Source organism: Pezoporus occidentalis, unplaced genomic scaffold (assembly GCF_034315485.1).
Source record: "Pezoporus occidentalis ecotype Australia unplaced genomic scaffold, CSIRO_AGI_Poc_V1 ctg24, whole genome shotgun sequence".
Taxonomy (NCBI): Eukaryota; Metazoa; Chordata; class Aves; order Psittaciformes; family Psittacidae; genus Pezoporus; species Pezoporus occidentalis.
Genome location: NW_026914285.1, coordinates 4,800,449 through 4,817,696, shown reverse-complemented (window position 1 = coordinate 4,817,696; position 17,248 = coordinate 4,800,449). Strand labels below are relative to the sequence as shown.

The following is a 17,248-nucleotide window of genomic DNA, read 5'->3' as shown; positions in this document are numbered from 1 at the left end:
TTACTCTGTCCTCTCATACCTCTTGCTGAATCCTCCATCTTCCAAAGAAAACTGTCAGAGCAGTGGCACCAGGAAGGGCTTTGTTTCCAAGAGAAAACTAGGTCAGTTTTGAAAAAAGTATTCCTGCGTATCAGGCAACAGGTACCTTGTGTGAAACATGAGATCAAATGTTACACGCCACCTTGTGCGCTCATCTTTTTGAGCAGATCAGCTGTGGAAAGAAGTTTCTGACAGTATAAAGTATACCTTCTTGTTTAAGCGTGGGGGCTAAAAATAACTGTACCTGTCAGAGGCAGTAGGACAAGGAACACATATTTGGTTTTTTGTAAATGTTCTATTTAAAAATTGAATTGAAAGATTTTTAGTGCGACTTTTCTTGTTTTCTGTCAACGTTAATGAAACCAGGCACATTTTTTTGTATTTTTTCTGTATAAAAGGTTAAATACTGTAAAAGCAGAGAGGTAGTCCAAAGCACATAATTCAGTTGTTGGGTAAGGTCTAAGAACTGAAAAGCAGCCTATGTAGCGCTTTTTGAAATAGCTTATTTGCTTTTTCTATTAGGAAATGTGAAAATAAACATATTTCCAACCTCCCCAGAGAAGGAAAAGAAATAGGAAAATGCTTAGAAGTGACAAAATGAATGTATGAAAAATACTAGGCAACATGAATTGCTTGTCCTGACTAGCCATGCAATGGAGGGTGGCTGTGTGAGTTTTTAAAAGTTTAACTGTCTCTTAGGAGGTGTTTATGTGTGTCTGAATATCACATTATTTCCTGTTGTGAGATACCTGATTTACTAACCTAGTATAATCCAGCCCTAATGAAAATAACTGAGGCAGTTCTTAAGCAATTTGTGCTTTTGTAGTTGCTTAACACACAGACCAGAAACAGCTGAGGTATCTTGTAGCTCAGACTTTTTCAGTTCTGTAGATCACTGTAATCTTCCAGACTTTGATGCCAATAGGCCATTTAAAAGATCAGTTACATAGACTGGAGGTCTGGCACAACGCTTTTCTTTCCTGGCTCTGTGCCTAATCTCACAAAACCGAGTCAACTTTATTTTGACTTTCTTTCCTCTTTCTATGCTGTGCAAAATTACTTTGTTAGTTCTTGTTTACATTACTCAGTTTCACATAGCTATTATGCTCAGCTTTGTCTTGAAGTGGGCTGGTGTGCCAAAGTTAAATAAGAGAAAGTACAGTGAGGTGAGTGCTCATGTGCCAAAGTGCACTGTTGGCTTAGGGTTTAGCTTTAAGTAGTTCCTGTGTTGACTCATATGTTTAGTTAGGGACATCGTTCAAGGAGTGCAGTGCTGGGATCAGACCAGGTTCTGGAGAAATCTCATCCTTTGGTCAGAACTTTTTCTAGCGTGCAAGGTTTGGAAAAAATGTTAGGTGGAAAATAACCAGGCCTCCGATGTGCAGAGCTGTTGAGGGAGAATTTGGTTACTTGCCTGTTAGCTTTCCAATTTGCCCTTAATCAAAAGCCTGGTAATGAGGCAATCTCAAATGCATTAATCTTCTTGTTTGGATTCCAAGCATGTGTCCTGCTCTTGTATTTTGCTTTGTGTTTTTGTTTTTTTCTTTAAGGCATTGGCTCTTAAGGCATATAGAGGTTCACAGTTGAGTCTGCCCATTTCCGGTCCCACAGTTAAAGAACTTTGTGCTCTGGAGCTTTACTATAAATGGGGAATAATATATATATATCTGTTTTCATCATTAATCATTTCTGGAAGCAAAGCTAGACCCAGGCTGAATACTTGGCAATCCAGTCCCATCACAGGTTTCCTGGAGTTCATTTTGATATGCTGTAGAGGCTGTTGAGGGGTGGGGGTTTTTGTGCCTTTGGGAACCTGAAGCATAAGAGACTGGAAACTGGGATGATGGCACCTGCAGTAGTAAAGGTTATGGATGTATGAATTACCATCAGTTTGGCCTGTTAGGGTGAAAGAGCTCAGGCTGCAACTTATGTGCAGCAATTGCTTCTGCAGTGAAGCTGTCTAGAGCCACCGTATGTGGCTTTGCTCTCTGTAGGCAGGCAGCAGCTTGTTGCTACTTACTGTTGATTTGGTTCCTCTCTTGAATTAGCTTTTCCCCAGCTATTTGTTCAGGCTTGGTGGTTGGTAAAAAACACAGTCCAGATGGAATCTATTTGTGATAAAATACAGTTGCAAAGTGTAGGGAATGCTAATCTTTCCAGATATTAAAACATCTGTCTGGAGCACCTTTTTCAAACACTGATAGAGTATATGTTTTTGCTTGTTACTTGGCAAAATCACAGTTTAAATACATCCAAGTGGATGAGCATTTAGTGCAGAAAAACGTGATCTGCTTCCCAATAAAAGTAATCAGTCCATAGTTATATTTTACCCTAAATTGGAAGAGTTGCCATGTTTTTGTCTGAAGTTAATAGCTGAAGACAAAAGCCTCTTCTTAAAATGTAGTTTATGCTGTGGCTCTATGAGTTCTGAAACACCATTAGAAAGAAGACTCATCATTCTTGTCATTTGCGTCCTGCCCATCTCTGTTGCAGGTTATTGGAATACAGAAGGGAAATTTTAATTTACTAATGTTTTCTTACTTCTTGAACAGCAAGAGGTAGTACAGTTTGCTTTTCTTCACTTTACCTCTCCTTCACCTTTACCTTCACAAAGTAGCAGAACGATGCATGCTTCTGAGTGAAGGGAATAAATTGCTGCCAGCTCTCACTGAAGTGACTATGAAGGATTATGAAAAGGAAGTTTTTAGATACACACTACAGATCCATAATTTAAACATTGCTTGTAACTATGCACTTAGGTGCATATTAGCAGGAGCTGTACAGTTTTACATGTTTTAAAACCAGAAATACACCCACTGGAGTGGTCAGTTGTTTCTGTTGGAGTCAGTGGAATCAGTGACTTCTTAAGGCTGCCTGAAACCCAGGGGTGTCTGTGGCATCAGATGTAGAATCATAAAATGGTTTGGACTGAAAGGGACTTTAAAGCTCATCCGGTTCCAACCTGCTGCCATGGGCAAGAACACCTTCCACTAGAGCAGGTTGCTCCAAGCCCCTGTGTCCAACCTGGCCTTGAACACTGCCAGGGATGGAGCACCCACAGCTTCTCCGGGCACCCTGTGCCAGGGCCCTGTGAGTCCCTGCTCGCCTCAGCAGAGCTGTCTGCTCCTGGGCAAGGCCTGGCGAGGACTGGAGGCTCCCTCAGTGGCTCTCGCCATGCAGAACTGAGGCTCCTGGATGCAGGGTTTCCCCCCGCTCTGGGGTTGAAGGCTCCTCTCTGGAGCTGCTCACCTGACAAATGACTAATTGGCAATTTCAGATGGTGATAATACAGCTTTTACTTGTCAGTGTATCAGGTATTTTTTTGAGCAGCCTTTGAACAGTCCTGTCACTGGCACCACTGTGCGAAGGCAAAATGTCAACAGTTTCTTGTGAACGAGACGCTGCAGTCTGTGGTGCTAATAAAACCCTGGCTGGGACAGTGTCAAGGGAATATAGAAAAAAGTGTCAAGGTGTCATGGTTCCAAGAAAAAACAGACCGAGTCATACTTGTTTACTGAAGAAGGTAAAATGCAATAATAATACCAGGAAATAAACACACCTGCTACGTGTATTAAATAAAACTCACAGACTTCTAAGGGAAATGTCAGTATCCACATTCATTTGGTAGTAAGTGTTTGTTTGAAATGGTGGTTAGCGAGGTGAAAGGTGTGCAGAAGTTAGATGCATTGTCTGGGAAACAACACTGCGGTGGTGCAAATTGAGTAATGTGAATGGTACCTGAGCATTTAGCATGACAGGGAGAAACAGTCCTGCAGACTGTGCAGCACTGAAGAGTTTTGTCCCCATTTGAAAAGTTGATGCTTTGTTCTCGATCTTGTAGTAAAGTTCATTCCCTCTTTGTTGTTCTCTGTCATCCCTCTCACGTGTGCTCTGTGAAGATGAGCTGGGATGACAACAGTGGTTAAATCCAAGGAAGCAAAAGCAAGCATATTTTTTCATGTTTCTTACAAGATGTAGTACCTTTGCTAACACTAAAAGTATGTGAAATTTACCCGCTGTCTTTGTTTGCAACAGGGGAACATCAATATGTAGTGTTGTTTATACTAAACCTGTATCAAGCTTGAGGCTCAGAGTCCTCTGATAACAGGCAAATGCTGGGAGACCTGCTCCTTCCCTATGGCCTTGGACCCCTGAGGAGTGCTGCAAAAGGAACTGCTTGGCATTGTTGGTTTTCTCATGCCTGCCGTAACCATGGCCTCTTGAGAAGACGTGGTCATCTTCTCTTTCCACTGCAGAGCGTGGTTGCTGTGATAGGCTTAGGAGTGCATGACTTAGTGGGTAGCCTTGGTATCTAAAGTAAAGTTGTTTTTGTTGTTACTGTCAGGCTTTTCTAGGGTACGTCCCTGACTTGCATATTTATGCTATTTGGTCTGTTACACTGTGCGGTATAGCTGAGCATGATTAAACCATCAGAATAATGCTAGTCTGGTTAGTTTCTGGTATTCAAGAAGAAACTTGTTAAGAGAGCATAAAGCATGTCATCTCCCTGTCCCCTTGTCTTTGGAAGACACTACTAGTAGGGGAGGAGACTAACTCATCTTTGTATAAATAAAAATAAAGTAGACAGATGGAAAAATAATTATTTTTAGAGAAAGCGTGGAGTGCTTCTTTAGAACCTGAGTAGAGCTTCACACTTCTGTACAATGAGATCCTAAAAAAAACCTGTTAAATAGGGAAATGACCTTCTAAAGCCTAATTTCAGACATCTTAATTCTCTAAGTATATAGCAAGTCTTTCACTTCCATTTAGGTACCTAAATCTAAGGCAAAACCACTTCTCTTTTGTTTTTATTGTTCCTTTTTTTTTTCTTTTAAGCTTTTTTTAAGCTACTACCCTTGTGATGGAGTCTTGCAGAATATGTTGCTGGCAGAATAGTTTTTCTAGGAGTGATCAAAATAGTAGAAAGAATATTCTAGTACATTTTTGTGCTGGCTTTTTAGAATATTTTCAGGAGCCTGATCCCATAAACTGATGTAGTCTTCCATCACTTATGGGTTTTTTTAAGTTCTCAGATGTCTAGCTCTTCAGCAAGCAGAAAGTCATAAAGAGGATGCAGGTGAGGGCTGTCCTTCAAGCATTTACTTATGGTAAGTTACTGGAGAGGAAACCAGGGACTGCTATAATGGCAGGCGCAGCCAGCCAGTGCACACAGAAATCTGTCATCTTTCATCCTGCGCCTTTCACCGTGACACTCCCCCTCAAAAAAGTGAAAAAAGGGAAAGGAAAAAATTAAATCTTAGCCTTGATGCTGAGAATTTCTCAGCAAAACACTGTGGACTGACATAGCCGAGTTTGTTGCTTTTGTGTAGCTAAAAACGGATATTTGATGAACACATACTAATTACTTTTGAAGTGGCTTTCCATGTGACTAATTGACTTTCCTTTGTTTCATTATATTGTTTTTGTTGTCCTTTTTAAACTTTTATGAGCTTGGCCGATATCTGAGAATGATCATTCACATGAAAGGGAGAGGAAAAATAATTGTGCTTTTTCTTAAAGCATGCCATGTTTGTGAGAGAAATACAGAGAGCAGCTTTCTTTAATGTTGAAAGGCGTATAGTCGCTGATGCTCGAGATCAAAATCTGGATTTTACACTCCGTATGCCTAGTTTAGTTGTCTGTAATTAGCCAAGACTAGAAGCCTGGAGATCAGAAATAGCTACTGGACATTGCAAATCCACCTCATTCTTGCAGTTGAGAGGTGTCCATATAGTGTTTATTTCATACTCATAAAAAGGTGAAATTCTTTATAAGAAACATAAAAACTTAGTCAACTTCACTGTTCCTCCTCTCATCCAAGACCAGTTAAAAGTCCTGAGGATTTTAGGCGAATATATGAATTTGAAGCACTGTGATGGATAATAACATTTAGGCCAGTAGTTTGAGGTTTCCTTGTAGTGGTGCACGTGTTGCCGTCGTAATGCAGGTTGGTACCATGGGTCTTTTTATGGAGGCCCTACACATCAATGCAGTGTTGGGAGTGCAGAAATCTGGGCTGAGCTGCTTGTGCTGGAGACAAAACCTCAAAGATGAAAAACTGTCAACAGTCAGCTAAGTATCAGTTGCATCGCACGTCCACTGTCTCTGTCCTGTCCTTTGTGAAAACAGACAGCTCTGTGCGCAGTGCCAATTCTTTGCGTGTAGGAATTGCATAGTGTGTCCTGTATGCTTTTCCATTCACACAGAACACTTAAGAATAGAACAAAAACTCAGCAGTCAGTGTGGACAGTTTCAGGTTGTTTCAACACTTGGTAGTCCTCCATGAAAGGCATACAAGTAGTCCACAGCGAGCCTCTGTGTAAGATGGCTCCTGTTTGAGTCCTGAGGAGCTCTTGTTTCGCTGTGCATTTTGAGCTAATGTGAGCATCTTTCAAAATAAGCAAAAGAAGCTGGAGTGTTATTTAGCTGTCAAAACACAGTGTTGCTGATGGGGATTCTTTTCCTATCCCTGTGCAAAAGGAGGACCTCCAGTCTTCCGTCTTCCTAATTTTCTCACTGCATTGCTTATGATGACTTTGGGGGGATTTTTAGCATTTGTGATTTCTTACTTGTTGGGATATTCCAGAGTCCCTGATTCTTTCTGTTTTATTTAAAGAGAAGGAGGATAGACAAACAGGTAACTTCTTGTCCTTGCAGAGTTTCTGATTAAAATGTTGAAATAATTTTGTTGCTGACACGTCATTATCTTTTTCTTCATTTAGTGATGATAAGGTAGCAGAAGAACAAGGAGCAGAGGAAGATGAAGAGCTAACCGTTGTGGAAGATGAAGATGCTGATGACGATGATGATGATGGTGATGAAATTGAAGAAGAGACAGAGGAAGAGTATGAGGAGGCAACTGAAAGAACTACCAGTATTGCAACAACTACCACCACAACTACAGAGTCTGTGGAAGAGGTTGTCAGAGGTAAATTCGTGGGCATTTTGCTTGGGACTGGAAAACTGATCCTGCTGTTTTGCATGCTTGCCCTTTATGACAAAAAATGTTCCAAACAGCAAAATATCCTAAGTTACAGCATTGTTACTATGCTTTGTCTTCTGTAATTTGCACATTGAATCCCCTCCCCTTTCTCGTTACAGGTATTCTTTAGAGGTGTCTGTGTATGAAGTGTGGCTGTTGTGTATGATGTGTATGGAAGCAGAAGAGTTGTTTTTGTTTTAAAACAATATTAAATAAAATTTGACTGCCATATGTAACAAACAACACAGGGAAAGTATGTGTGTGGGTTATGTGCGTGGGTTGCAGGATGGGGAGCGTCAGCTCAAAGCAGGAGGTAGCACTAGCTGGTTTGGTGTCTTACATGAACAGCAGTGGTTAGTCATTTTGTGTGATTTCTTTTACATACTCGTTTCCGTATTTCTCCATGAACTAGTAATGCAGTAAATTTGCAGGAATTTAGAAATAATTACGCAGAAACGTGAACCTAACTAGTGAGCTGTAGTGGTGGGGGGAGGAGGAAATAGGAATGAGTTGCCAAAAAAAGGAAAAAGTGAAGTGAGAGAGAGCTCTTTATTTCTAAAATTGTTTTTCATTATCTTTTGTAGTTAACTGCATTTTAAATTTTGAATTTTACTGTAGTCCATAGACAATATAGCAACATAATATTTTTAAATGCCACATTTCTTCTGTTACGTATTTGAATGAATTATCCTTATGTTTCAATTTTAGTAACTACAATTTGATATGATGTAAATCTTGGTAAGATATATGCCAATTTTTCTACCAGTCAGTGCTGGAGATAATGGCAGAAAATGAGATGAAAGGCTACAGCTGAAAAGAAAGGAGTTGGGATATGCAGGAGGGAGAGGAAAAATGGCAGTGGTTGGGGCATTCATGAAAGGAGGCAGAAAACTTCTGGCCTGGCTCCTTTCCTCTCCCTTTGCTTTTGCATCCCTTGCATCTAGGGATGCTTGGGACTGAAGTGCCAGAAGGGTCCCCCATTTTATGTGTGGCAGTGTCCTTTTCTCTTGAATCCTGGTGCCAGTATATGGCAGAACAGGTATGGAGCAGAGGACTGATGGCTACAATTCATCACACATGCTGGGGACAGCAGAGTGCCATAGGAGTGCTTTGGAAAAAGCAGCATTATGTCCTTTAGTTTCTTCTGTTCAAGTCTCCGTGCAGATAAGCTTGCTAATCAAAAGCCCTAATGCTTTGCTAAAATTAGTTGCAACTGGTTCTTTCTAAGGGGTGGTAACATAGTCTTCTGCATTTCTGCCTTATATAACAGTATTGAGTGCTTTGCTCAGTTGTTGGAGAGCCATTTCAGTGAGGAGGGGGCGGGAGGAGATTATGTTTAAATCTTTAAACCAATTAAATATATTTCCATATGTGAGCTTTCACCACCTGGGGATAAAACGCCCTGTTCTCGCTGCATATTGAGAGGGAAAAAAAAAAGAAGTACACTTGACATTAATGGGATTTTGGATGAGTGGAAATGAGGACGAATTAGGTAGTACGTGTTCTTTACTGAGGTTGACGTTTCAAACAGGTTAAGATGTTTAGCCTTCAGGAAAGTAGTGTGTAATAATAGGAATCTAAAATACAAAAGAGATGAGGCAAGTATTGAAGCCACCCTTTAAAGTCCTTTAGAAACATACACACTCGCTAGCTGATAATGAAATGCTATTGCCCTGTTTTTCCCAAGTATAGAATTTCCCATGTTATTTCCCACCTTGCATGACTGATTGGAATACAAGTTGCTGCAAGTGAGGTGAGGGCAGCCTGTTACCAGCACAAGTTTTTGGTGCAGTTGTGTCACAGCCCTTTGGGCTTTCTGACCTCCAGCCCTCCTGGAGAGCAGGATTGCAGAGACTGTCCCCAAGTATGTAATTGGTGTCTGACAGAGTTGCACTATTACAAAATGTTTGTTTATTTGTAAATGTAAAAGTGTCCGGATAACATAGAGCTTTGGCCCTTGCTTTTGCTTCCCTTGCTGCACTTGAGAGAAAGCTTCCTACAGGGTCCCACCCTCCTGATGCAGCCAGCAGATCCAGCATAGGAACTTCTGTGGTGAGCATCTGCTGTTGTCATGCTGTTGCACACAGAAAAGTTCGTCACAGTCAGTACAAATATAAGAGGCAGAGGTACCTTGTAGGTGATACACATACTAAGAAGTGGTCCATACTATGGAGACACCTTGAAAGCCTCTTCAGATGAGTTTACGTGTTGGACCTTCATTCCTGTGGACATGAGCTCCATTCAGGCTACTTTTCCCAAGCATTAGTCAGTGCAGTTCATAAAATGCAGCCTAGGATGCTGTTCACAGGTACTTTACAGCCAGTTTTATACATGCTTTATGAAGCTGTAACTAACATTGTCATTAGCGTTAAAGAGCTCAGACAGTGGTTTTGCCCACTTTGAGAGGAGTTGTTTTTCATATGTGAAATCAGCAAGGAGCAACTGTTCTAAACCAACCCATAAATTAGGATCTAACTGTGGGCTGTACTGAGCGCTTTCTCCCCCAGATCAGTGGGATGATTGCCCTCAACCATAAATAATTGGAAAACATAAATGTAATGTTATGCTTTAAGGACACTTGAGCTATTAAAGAATCAATTTGTTAGGCAGTTTTATTTCCTTGCGTATTTTAATGAATTGTGATTAAAATAGCAATCGTAGAACGACTTACAAACTTATTTTCAGTGAAAAGGAAGTTAGTCTTGCCTAGAGAATGAGAGAGGTCATTGGCAGGAAGATAGTTTCTTCAACAACCATATTTCTATGAGCTATAGTATTTATCAAAAATGTGAATATACTTTCCATAGGACAGTATTTGCCAGTATGCACTTTCCTACCTTTTGTGAGAGACCATCTTTACTTTCTGTTTCATATGGAGTTTAAACTTTCAGATACGCTCCTGCTGGGTTTCAGATGTTAAATCCAGCCAATTGTGGATCCAGGGATCCAGACAGTGGAATTAATGTCAAATGTACATTTTCACCTTAGTTCCTGGGAGACGTTATCACCTAATCTGTGAAATTGTGCCCCTAATTGTGGCTCATTTATGAAGCCCTGCAGGAAAATGTGACTCTTTACTTTTGTCTCCATGTGGAGCAAGGAAGTGACTCTCTGCTGGCCAGGATTTAAGCAAGGGAGCAGTTTGATACCTGCCGTCACTGCTGCAGTGTCACGGGTGTTGCAGAGCTGCTCCTGAAGCATCCAGGCTCCAGGTGGTGGTTCTAGCACATGACCAAAGCAAGCAGGAGCACTGCTCTTCCGTCATCTGCAATTGTTTGTGATGTTGTTTCTGCTCTCCTTCAGCACAGTAGGTGACAAGAAAAATCAGTCTCTCCTGGCGTACAACAACAAAAAAGTGATTTCAGCTTAGTGCTTCCTGTCAACATAGCAGTCAATCAGGTCTCATTTAGGGAGAGCAGTGGGGTCAGCGCAGCAGCCTGGCAGAAAACAATTGGTAGCTTCTTTGCATACCTGTCAGCAGGTGCAGGGGGATTCAGCAGCATGAGCCCGACTGCCTCATGTAGCATATAGTGTTGTTCTTTAGCAGTTGGTTTTGCTTTCTCTAATTCGGCTGGGTTTCTTTAAACAGTTATGCAAAAATTTAAGCAGTGCTGCTTGATGTGACATTTTAACTGTTTACAATCTGGAGTTGCAAGCAGCAGACCATATGGTAGTTTCCTAGCAAGAGAAAAGCAGCCTGATGTTTGTATGGTAGCTCTTAGCTTTATTGATCTCATGTGGAGTTTTTTAGCTGAAGACTTTTAGGTCTAAAAGACTTTAAATCCATTTAGTGACAGTGACCATCTATTCTAAAGCAAGGGAGGTTAACCCTGATTACTAGACCTGTTAACTGTAAATTTTGGGATAATATTAGTAACATATGCTAGATTGATTGGGCTTTTTTTCATCTCTGTAGCTTTGCCCCACTTTCTTGTTCGAAAGGTTACTATCTTTCTTTTAAAGTAGTAGTTCCTTCTTGTTCTTCATTTGCTTCAAGGCTACGGAGTACTCTGTAGTTGGAAAGTGATAATTTCTGATTGTATTCCATATTATGAAGACATCGATAGGTTGTTATATGGCTAGTACACACTATAACTCTACTATGGTTTTGTTAGGAGATCTTCATTAAGAATGATAACCTACTGTAACATACGGACAAGAGCTGATAAACTTAACCTAATGCATCTGCATTAAAGTAACCGATAGCTTTTAATTAGGCATTATAATTTAAAGCTCTGCTGTTCCACCCTGATATAATACTTCAAGATATATTGCCATTGGAAGAATTTCTTTTTATGATGTAGTAATCTTGTTGATGGACTGCAATGTAGTACTACTATTTTGGGTCAAGGGCAAAGTACTGAAGTACTAAACACAGTAATAGTGATGTTTTACATAAGGTTGGAGAGTGGTTTCATTTGAAACATATCCTGCCAAAAGAGATCCCCCAAGAATCTGTATCCCTAGAGAAAATACCATTTTACTATATTGAATGTGTTGGTTTGCTCTGTAAAAAAGACTGGAATGCACTTTTGGGCTAATCGTCATATTCACTGTCTTGCCATGTTAGCATAATCATGATATGTAGGAATGATTATCTTTTCTAAAATACACATAAAGTCATGACATTTTATTGGCATATATTTAAAATCAAGCTGGGGTTCTATCCATCAGTGATAACTACATGGCACCTTCCTTTAAAATGTAGTTGTTTTGTGCACAAGTAAATAGAAAATGTATTTTCATGTCTTTGTTCCACTTCAAAATTACAAGGCTTTGTATTCTAGCCAAGTATACAATTAATTTTTTTGTTGTATTTCAAATATCCCCTTCCAGTAGATGAAGAATAAACATTAGACAGAGAAACTGAATCTTAATTGCACAGAATGGAAATTACAATTTTAGGGTATTTAACAGTTTTGGAAGAGCTGTTCTTCAGTGTTGCATTTAAAAGTCATCATTTTGCTTTTTTAACTTTCTGTGTAGGAAGTATTTTAGCAGTTGTGTAGCTTGTGCACCAACTTTATTCCTACAGTATATGCCAGCTTCACAGCTGTCTTCTCCTAATTCCAGAAACCCCTTCTGAAATTAGCTTTTGTCTTTGAATACTGAAACTAAAATTTGGCTGCCTCTTCTAACCATATATTCAGAATGAGGAAGCTTTGTTTCAGTGCAATTATCTTTAAATATTTCCTTTTGATTAATTCATTGAGGAAAACAGTATTGTGCCTTTTTGGAACATGAACAGTATAACTAAAATTAAAGCAGTGCATTTACTGATGTCTCATTTTTCTCAGCTAGTTAGAAAATGGAGACTAATACAGATACATGTGTATTAATATCCCCAAACTATAGCTCTCAGTTCCTGAAGACACGGAAGCCAGAATTACTCTGGTTGTAATATTATATATAATTACTGTGGCTAAATTAAAGAACTTGTATTATTTATAAGTCCACATGATGGTATCTTTCTGCTGTAGCGTTAAGAGGATTTTCAGAGGTATAAACTCAACAGAGGACCCAACTTCCAAGACAGGCCAGACCTGGTAGTCTGTCTCCTCCTGTTTGTCCTTTTTTCCTTAAATATCTTCAAATTTAATTTAAGGTTTAAGGTTTGGGACTAATTGTGCCAGCATTTAAATGAGCTTAGTTCTCACCATCATGTAAATAAATTCAAATCCTAAAGAAAATACTGAGCAACCCTGATACTTGCAGCAATAGAGGTATGTAAATGTAGCTTTAATTCTCCCCCCCTTCCCCCCATTAGAAGTTTAAATTTTATTTCAGATTCCTCTAATGAAAATGTTGATGTTCACAGAGTGTTACTCATGAGGGGAAAAGAGCATGGAGCTGAGATTTTGAAATAAAGCTATTATAATTTCACTTTGATTTAAAATTGGTTTTCTTCAAGGAACAGTAAAAAAAAAAAAAAAAAAATCAACCCAAACAATTTATATGGTAATGAAAACCTCTAAAATGCCATTCAGAACCATATTTCATGTTTGCCTTTGTAAAAATTGATCATCAAAAATATCTAAAGTGTTTGCACATAAATTCTAATTAGGTCTACTTACAGCATTTTGGTAAATGAGTGTTTATGGAAGTACTTTGTGTATAGGCACTGTAAATCAATGTCCACGTGCTTTAAGACTCTGTGTTTCCTGGAGCGCTGAAGACTGCGCTTTTCAAAGAAAAAATAACACAGTCAGTACCAATGTTTAGTGTAACTGATTAGTTTTCAGGATATCATTTTAACTGTTAATTTAAAAGTAAATCAAAAAGCTTTGCAAACAGCACTGTCATTCAGAGAATGATCTACCTGCTTGGTTAGAAACAACTCCTTTTGCATCAAGAGGCTGGTATAAGTACAAGAAGCTTGGAATGAGGAAAGTTGAATTATACTTTCCTGATATCTCAGAAATAATATGCCATATCTGGGGTTTCAGAGAAGGAAGATATCAACAACTGTAATCTTTGGTTTGTGGCACAGAGAAGATGAGGGAAATTTTAGTATTTAAGAAGGACAGTTTTAAAACTGTGTCTGAAAACAGAATTTAGACTGCTTATGAACATGGGTTGTGGCAAAGGCTTGTCCTCTTTAATTTTATCCAGTTTCATGGATCCAAAAGCAAAAATGCATCTTTGGAGGGGGAAGAGTGAGCAAGTTCCTTAAACAAAACAGAGCTCTCACCATTAATGCTGTACTGCATGCAAATTTTTGTGGTATTAAAATACCCTAAATAAATACCCTAAGTAAAACTGAATTACGCAGTAGTAAAAAGTAACTCATCTTTTAATCAGTTTTCAGCAACAAGAGTAATGTATAAAGCAAAGACAGTTTTTAACTTTTTTACGAATTATTTAGCAGTATATGATGCCTGCCTGCTGCTAATATCTGTGAAAATACTGTAGCTCATCTGTCATAGGCATTAGTTGCTACACTTGGTGGCAGTGGAAGGGGAAATGATGTTTGATTTAAAAGCCCAAGAAAACCTGTTGAATTTCCCATCTCTACACATCATTTCCCCATCTTCTCAGATGACGTGGTACAGGTGAGGATTAATGTGGTGGTTTTCTTCCGTAAGGACAGGTGATGTGGAGGTGATGTAGAGGCATGGGAGGAGCAGCTGGCCCACCAGCAGGAGCAATGGGACCAGTTTCCAGGCATGGAAGCTGATTTAAAAATGTACCTTCACCCCAAAGCAGGGGTGAAGGAATGCCTCTCTGGGCTGACCACGGAGACATCCACAAGTGGTGGATGGTGGTGGTGACACTGGGAAATGGATAACAGCAGTGAGAAGTTTCCTAGACTGGGCCAGCAACATTTCCCTCAAACAGAGCAATAAGGAAACAGTAACCTAGAGCATTTTTCCTATCTCTTGTTTAATCTTCATTTAGGTCATAAACTGTTTATGGCAGTAGACCATTTCTCTCTGTGATAAATAATAACCATTTAGGTGTCACCAGTATCATACGGTTGGTTGCCTGTGTCAGCTGGAGGGGACTAAAGTCCCTTCACTGCCCTGCACTGTCACTCACCACCAGCCTGGTGGGAGGTAGAGGCAGGTCCCTGGCCGCAGCACTGGGCTGCAGTGCTTCAGGCTCACTCTTTTTACCCCGTTACCGGAAACGCTTGTTCTAGTGCAACTTCATGTGTATAAATTACTGCAGTTTCCAAAGACACAATTCTGTGTTATCACTAGCATCTGTTACTTGATGGACAATTACCTTTGCTTCTGCTCATGCAAAAAATATCTGCTGCTCTTTCTGTGAGAGAGATACCTATAGAAAATTTCAGATTAAATCTGTGAACTGTTAACATACTGATAACACTGAACAGTCTAAAATGAAATAAATTAGTCTTTATAGCAGAACTGGTATTTTGGGGGAAACCTAGAAGGCGCTAACAGTGTGAGTAGAGCTCAGCCCGTGCACAGTATTAGCCAAGAAAGACTGGGTTGTTGAGACCTTTGTGGTTTTTAAGATGACATTTCCTGTCAGCAAAAATTCTCTTGATTATACCTGTCTCTTTAATGTCAAGAGTCACTATTCATTTTTAATTGACATGTGGCAGCTCTTCCAAGGCTGTGCAAAGTTAGCTTTGTGTCAAGATTTGACAGGATAATAGGACAGCAGGGCTGGATTTGATTTAAAATAAATAGGAAGAAACACTTGTATACTGAATGTGCTATATATATAGTTAATCATATGGTAATATTCAACTAATTGTAATTAGTGTCATCTACAAGTAAATATTCTCCTTATGTTTTTTCTTAAAGAAAAAAAATAGTACTCCTTCACCCTCTGCTGTTCTTCCCCCCTAATTACTTGGTCCAGAATTGGAATGTTTGTAGCACATTTTTGATGGTTGCATACACTTGGTTCTGTTTCTCTTAGACCAAATGCATGCTCTCTGAAATTGATTCTTGACATTATTTACAGATATGATATGTGAATATGTTAAACACATGTCAAATTACACCTTTATTATTTATTTAAGGAATTATAGGTATACACTGACTGCCCATGACAATTGAACAGCTAACCCAGCATGGTAGTGGGTGTCTTCTTGGTGCTGTAGATGGGGGTTTGCAAGTAGTTAGCTAAAAGCTTAACACTTCCTTAGTCAAGACCTTCGCATTCACCTTCTCTTAATTTTCTGTCAAAGCGTACTGACATTTATAAATAGCTGTGCTCCTGGAGAGAGTGAAGAGATGTATCAGGACAGACTCTGAAAAGCATGATTCTTTGTAGCCAGCATCTAAGAGGTGATGAGCATGCAGGGGATTTTCAGTGCTAATGCACTGATATTTCTTCATACCTTTCAACCCTTAGGTATCTGCCTTCCACAAAACTCAAATAGATGCAGGGAATTTAAAAGCCTGTAGTTGAACATAGGGGGTTTTCTGCCAATGCAGTGCGTGTGATGAAAGCAAATGAGAGGTGTGCTGGTGTCGAACGTTATGTAGATTGGAAACGACTTATACAGCACATTGAAAGATAAAACTGGTTTTGTCTGTTTGGAACATTATTGGTAAAGGGCTATACGTTTACGTGTGTAATTGGCTGAATTCCAAATTGCAGGCAGGATTTGCTTTGTCTTCCTTTAATTTATGTGGTTTGGTTCTTCCCTCAGGTTTTCTTGTGTTGCAGGATATAGGCAGAGGCTGTGGCAGCTCACAGTGAACACAGACGCAGACCATTTTAATTTTTTACCCAGTATATATTTACTAGGGATGAGATTTCCTACGGTGAATGAGTTAAAGCTATGGCAGCAATTTTATATATGTGAATATATATTCGAACTGTGAATTAAAAACCCTGTGAAGGCAGCTTGCAAGAGGGAGTTTCTTCAGTAATGACAGTATATAAATAGGTGTCTGAAGAGAATTTATTTTCCTCTATAACTCATAAATATTTGGGGTTTGTTTTTTCTTTTGTATAAGGTAGGAAACTTCTCAGGCTGGGCAGGGAGGGAGTATGTAGCTAAAAAACAACAAATGAAAATACGGCTTCATGTGCTTTCAGATGTTCCGCTTCCAGACGGGTGACACCCTTCTAGCACTGAGTGTGCTGCTTGGGTATGAATCTGCCTGGGGCCATAGACACACCCCATGAACAGGCAGTGTTTGTACCCCTCTGGCCTGGAAGCAGGTGAAGCTTACAGTTCCACCATTGCTACCATGCTGGAGCTTGTTTCAGGGCAACACCCCTCACTGCATGCAGATGAAGTAGCTAAAACCATAAAAATATAGGCAAGCTAAGGTGACTTAGCACCAATCTGAGTCAGTTCAGAATTGTCTCTGGGGTGGTTTTCTTGGGAAGGGTTTGCTGTTCCCCAGAACACCACCTTGGTGCATCTCCTTCCTCGCTTGTGTGCGTGGACATTGAAAGGTACCTAATTAAGAATCCAAAGCAATACCAATTGCATGCTAAATGTGGTTCCTCCGGGTCTCCTGTGACTAGAGGTGTGCTCTGAGCAAGCCAAGACTGGTCCCTGCCGCGCGATGATCTCCCGCTGGTACTTTGACATGGCCGAAGGAAAGTGCGCACCCTTCCTTTACGGCGGCTGCGGTGGGAACCGAAACAACTTTGACTCCGAGGAGTACTGCATGGCGGTCTGTGGCAGCGTCAGTAAGTGCCCCTCCGTGCCTCCCCTGCTCCTGCTGTGCAGGAGTGGGCCTGGACTTGCACTAACCCCTGGCCGCGGTCTGTCCAAAGCCTCTG

The 17,248-nt window shown here is 40.1% G+C and overlaps 1 protein-coding gene across 5 annotated transcripts in view; it reads left to right on the top strand.

The window, feature by feature from the left end:
* APP (amyloid beta precursor protein) overlaps positions 1 to 17,248 on the top strand; it is a 204,497-nt gene that overhangs the window by 104,840 nt on the left and 82,409 nt on the right. For 3 of the 5 annotated variants that reach the window (XM_062622139.1, XM_062622140.1, XM_062622138.1), the window contains exons 6-7: positions 6,762 to 6,967; positions 16,988 to 17,155. In XM_062622139.1, the coding sequence (XP_062478123.1) occupies positions 6,762 to 6,967; positions 16,988 to 17,155 (374 nt within the window). The remainder of the gene's footprint in view (positions 1 to 6,761; positions 6,968 to 16,987; positions 17,156 to 17,248) is intronic. The other 2 variants (XM_062622142.1, XM_062622141.1) reach the window with 1 other exon arrangement.